The sequence below is a fragment of the Octodon degus genome, unplaced genomic scaffold (genome assembly GCF_000260255.1).
Source record: "Octodon degus isolate 3935 unplaced genomic scaffold, OctDeg1.0 scaffold00213, whole genome shotgun sequence".
Classification (NCBI taxonomy): Eukaryota; Metazoa; Chordata; class Mammalia; order Rodentia; family Octodontidae; genus Octodon; species Octodon degus.
Genome location: NW_004524789.1, coordinates 805,934 through 810,887, shown reverse-complemented (window position 1 = coordinate 810,887; position 4,954 = coordinate 805,934). Strand labels below are relative to the sequence as shown.

The following is a 4,954-nucleotide window of genomic DNA, read 5'->3' as shown; positions in this document are numbered from 1 at the left end:
GCATGTGGTGCTGGGGGATTGAACCGCGGTCCCTGTGCTTTAGCTAAGCTTGTTCTAAGTAGGTGCTTTAGACCACTGAGCCATCTCACCAGCCCTGTGTTTGTTTTTAGACAGCGTCTTGCTATATAGTTCAGGCTGGCCTTGAACTCATTATGTAGCTCAGGCTGGCCTAGAATTCATAGCGATCCTACCTCAGCCTCCGAAGTACTGGGATTACCAGGCTTGCATTATGAAAAATGATTTATTTATTTGTATTTCTGGAGCTACCTTTTATCTAAGGTGATTCTGTTATTTGAATATTATGTTAAATTGAAGGACAACAATAGAGAACATATTTGAGTAATGTTCTTTTATACATGATTGTAGTTATATATTCTTTTTGAAAATCAGTCCTAAGCAGAGAAAACTGAGAACTTACAAATATTGTTAGGATAAATTATTTTTGAAAAATGATTAGAATTAGTAAACATAAAGTACCTTAATAAGCATGTGTAAAGAAATCATAAATGATAACAGAGATTATAAACACTTTCACTGTTTTTTATTCCAGATATTTGAATGGTGGTATTTTCGCAAATACGGAACATCCTTCATTGAACAAGTCTCAGTAAGCCACTTGCGCCCCCTACTGGGAGGAGTTGACAACAACTCTTCCAACAATTCTAACTCCAGTAATGGGGACTCAGATTCCAACAGGCAAAGTGTCTCAGGTATGTAAAGTTTCTTACAAAATTATGAATATAAAACAGTAAGAAAGTTGATAGGGCTCTGAATGACCTGACAGATGAATATCAGAGAAATAGGGACTAGGCATCTGAGGAAAAGGAAATATTTACACTGTAAATTTTATTTTTTTTCCCCATTTGTTGTAGTTTATGATCATTTAGTTTAGTGTGCCCAGCCTGAAACCAGCCTTATTACTGATAGTTTCTCAGATTTCAGTGAATTGATATTGTTATGCTCTGGGACTTATAATGAAACAATTTAATATAAGACATAATTTATAGGTTTATTTTAGAATAGTCACCCAAAAAGCATAGTACAAGAGTGCAGGAAACCTGTCCACACACTTACAGAATCAAAGAGTCCTGCTGAAGCCTGGATCCCATGGCAGTGTCCTGCAGGAGTCCCGTGGAAGACCTAGCGTCCATCACAGTGCCCTCCCACTCCACTCCCCAGTCCAGCTTGAGGCCAAGAAGCTGTGACAGTGTCTCATGCAGGCCTGCTTCAAGGCCTTATGCTGCAAAGGCCCAGAAGTCAGTGGTGGACACTCGAAAGTCAGCCAGTGGGATGCAGCATCCATGCTAGCAGGCTGAGGGATCGGCACTGGAGCCAGGAAGCGATGCTCAAAGTAAGGACCAGAGCTCCCTCAACGCGGACTGTAGCCACGCCCAGTGACAAAAAGATCCCGAGCTCCTCTGATGACGAGAACAGCTGAATTCCTATCAGAAAAGGCAGCATGACAAGCTCTTCCAGGAGAAGCAGCAGCCCCCATAGTTTCAGTTTTGCTGTCTAGTTCCCATTTCTATGTTGTTGGCAGCAATCCTCAGGTGAGCCCTCCACGTCCAGCACCACACTGATTCAGTGCAGCTGGGGTTAAAAGCTGACCACCCACTGTCAGTCCACCACAGATATATTTTCTTCCACGATTAAGAATCCTGTGTCTAACTAGATTTGATTATATTACTCATCTACTTTATGTGTTTATTTATTTTTACGGTACTGGGGATTGAACTCAGGACTCTGTGCTTGTCAGGCAAGCGCTTACTCTACTGAGCTGTCTCCCCAGCCCTACCCATCTACCTTAAAGGCTTCCTGAATTCTCTTGCCATTAGAGTTAAAGCCTGCATTCCAGATTCCGTAATACGGGATAGGCTGCTTCTGACCTGCCTTAACAACTCCAGGTTTGTGGCCCCTTTCTTGTGTCCAACATTGTAGCCACATGAAGCCACTTTTCACTTTTTCGATCTGCCATGTTTCTCGTTGCCCTGTGCCTAGAAATGCTGTTTTCCTCTGTATGTGTTCTTATGTCACTGCTCAAATCAAATGTGACTGTCTGCAAAGCCTTTGTTGACGGGTTGTGCAGGTCCTTTCATTGGTACCAAGTATTTTTACCTGTAGCAATACTTACCAAATTGCATTGTAACATTGAGGTGTGGTAATATCGTAGCGTGTCCCGCACCTTTGCAGTGTCTGGTATGTCTGAAGCTCAGTGAGCAGATGCCTGTATGTTCTCTGCTTATAAAGCATGAGGAAAAGAAGAATTTCCTAGCTCAGTCTCTTCATCAATGCAGTAAATATTTTCTCAGTTCTTGCTATGCACCCTGCTTTGTACTGGTTTCTGTATATGTTTTTTGAATAACTAAAAATCAAATCTCCATGTCCTGGTGAATTACTCTGTCTAGGAAAAAAGTGCTGAGTGCCGTGACCGTGTGAGGGAAGCGCACGGCGCTGCCGAAGCGCAGGGCCTCCTGACTGACCTGTGAGAAAGGCCGACGGTTCTGAGAGTCGCGGGATAAAAGGAAGAAATGGAAGAGCTAGCTTCGATCTGTCTCTTACTCTCTCTGTTAATCCAATACTCATAATCAAGCCAGGTCTTAAAATGTCAATGAGCCTTGTGCAGAGTTTTGTTCCTGTGTCGATTCGTGCTCTTTTATTAGCTCTCTTGGCAGCTCGATGCCAGTGGTACTGGGCATCTGCTGGTCCACATTGACTTCATAACGTGAATGAAAAATGGCTGTTGGTAACACAATGGATTTGAGCATTGTAAACCTTGTAAAAAAAAAAAAGAGAGACAGAGAGAAGGACAGTTGGTCCAAGCAATTAAGTGTATTCCGTTGTCGTCACATAAGCAGTTGTGGAAAACTTGCTGCTTTGCCTGTGCTGTGAAGGCTCCACAGATCACTGTGTGTTGTTTGATTTAAATTCCTCTGTTTTTTAAATGACTCCGAACATTGTTGATAATGAACAATCAAAAACAGAATGCATTCTTATATGAGAGCATTCTTTATAGTGACTGTACTTAACATATTCTTTAAAGTCCTTTCTCCCTAGCTTGATTCTCTCAACATAATTTAATGCAATAAAAAGATGCAGTGGTAAAAAGATGCATAATTTAACTCAGTAAGAAGATCGTCCTTTTCTTGTCACTGTTGTTTTGTTCTCTTTCATAGTGGGTACCACGATTAAGGTTATTCTTTGTAGAGACAACCCGTGTCCTTGTAGAAGATGTGTTCAGCGCAGCCTCCGCCTTTAGTCTCAGCTAGACGAGTGGCTGAGAGGCGAGGATCACTGCAGCTCACCCAGCCTGAGCGAGACCTTTGCCACACGAAAGACAAAAAGATAAAAATGTGACAGTACTAACCACGGCAGCGCTGTTATAATTGTGTAAGGGTTTTACCTTGCTAAGACTGAGCTTTTGAGTATTGCATTCCACTAGTGTTCACTGAGTACCTCCCGTCTACTCCACGTCTCCTTTGAGTTCCTTTCTGGTAGATGTAGCATTTGTGGCCTGATTGCATGAAATTGTTTCAATAATTCCCTTCAGAAAGATGGAAATGATCTTCTCTGGGTATGTGTAGGGCCCGTCCTTGCACTGAGTCCTCACATTTAGCTGTCAGTGTATGGATGGCTGCCTCCGTTCAACAGGCATGATGCTGGCGTGGAAATATCCGAGGCTGTGGAGAGCACCTCCCTTTTCTCTCTTGTGGTATTTGTTTTTCAAGTAAGAACAAAAACTATAAAATCCATTGTCCACATTAAATCTCTGTTCTTAATACTTCCTGTTTTATGATCTGGTTTCAGATACAAATAATGGAAGAAGGTCCAAAACTGAGGGTAATCAGTGTAGTTCTTTGAAACAGATGGATTTGTTTTAAAATTCTATATGCCTCTGTCTCAGTTACTTTTTCATTGTTAGGTCAAAATATTCAACTCGCCCACAGATTAAAAGAGGAAAAGTTTGTTTCAGCTCACTGTTTTTGGAGGTGCCAGTCCATAGTCACCTGGCTCCGAGGGAGGGCAGCATGGCAGGAGAACTCGCTCGGGGGCTGGGCAGAAAGCAGCAGAACAGCGTGCCTCCCTCTGCCATTCCCTTTGTGCTCATGTAGGCTATCAGCCTGTTGGCTGGTGCACCCACTCTTGGCGTGGAGCTTCTGTTTGCAACAGATCCATTCAGACACACCCAGACTCTGCTGAGCCAGTCAGAGACTGGGGCACATATCCACCCTTCGTCAGCCACCTCTAGCGCCCCGCTATGAGCACGCGAGAGGCGGAGGACACGTGCAGATGTCAGCCACGACACCTTCCTACGGAAAACTGCCTGCCACATTCGTGATGGACATGTGAGCCGGGTTTTCTTGGGCATCATAAGACACGTCTTCACTGAATCTTACATGAAAAATAGTGCAGCTATAAAAACTTCCATGGATATATGCTGCAAAGGGAGCTTAATAATATTGCTGATTTAAAAGACCATCTTAGGGACCGGGGAGATAGCTCAGTGGAATAAGTACTTGCCTGGCTAGCACAAGATCCTGAGTAGGATCCCTGGTACCCCCCACACCCCCGACCAAAAAAATTTTTTAAAAAAGAGAAGATCTTAAAAGCTAAAATTCAATTGAAGTATCAGTGATAAAACACTTATCTGAAAACTCACTGTAGCTTTTTCCTCAAACAATCATTTGTTTTGACTAAAGTCAGAAAGACCTGGACTACCTAAGGAAGATTTGGGACAACAGTGATACGGTAGGGCGATGAATGGGAAGAGTTGTGTTGTCACTAGAAGGAAGACTTTGGGTGTATTTTGAAATCTCTGGGTGTGTACGAAGCGGTCCGAGTCTACCGTTGCTCAGAACATGCCGCGGCGCTTGCGCGTGGGCCGGGTCAGTTTCCCGCGCTAGCCCGCGGCGCTTGCGCGTGGGCCGGGTCAGTTTCCCGCGCTAGCCCGCGGCGC

General features: G+C 43.7%; 1 protein-coding gene across 10 annotated transcripts in view; it reads left to right on the top strand.

The window, feature by feature from the left end:
• Window positions 1-4,954, top strand: part of St7 (suppression of tumorigenicity 7) — a 257,335-nt gene that overhangs the window by 128,435 nt on the left and 123,946 nt on the right. For all 10 annotated transcript variants that reach the window (XM_004644856.2, XM_023705054.1, XM_004644854.3 and 7 more), the window contains one exon: window positions 551-710. In XM_004644856.2, the coding sequence (XP_004644913.1) occupies window positions 551-710 (160 nt within the window). The remainder of the gene's footprint in view (window positions 1-550; window positions 711-4,954) is intronic.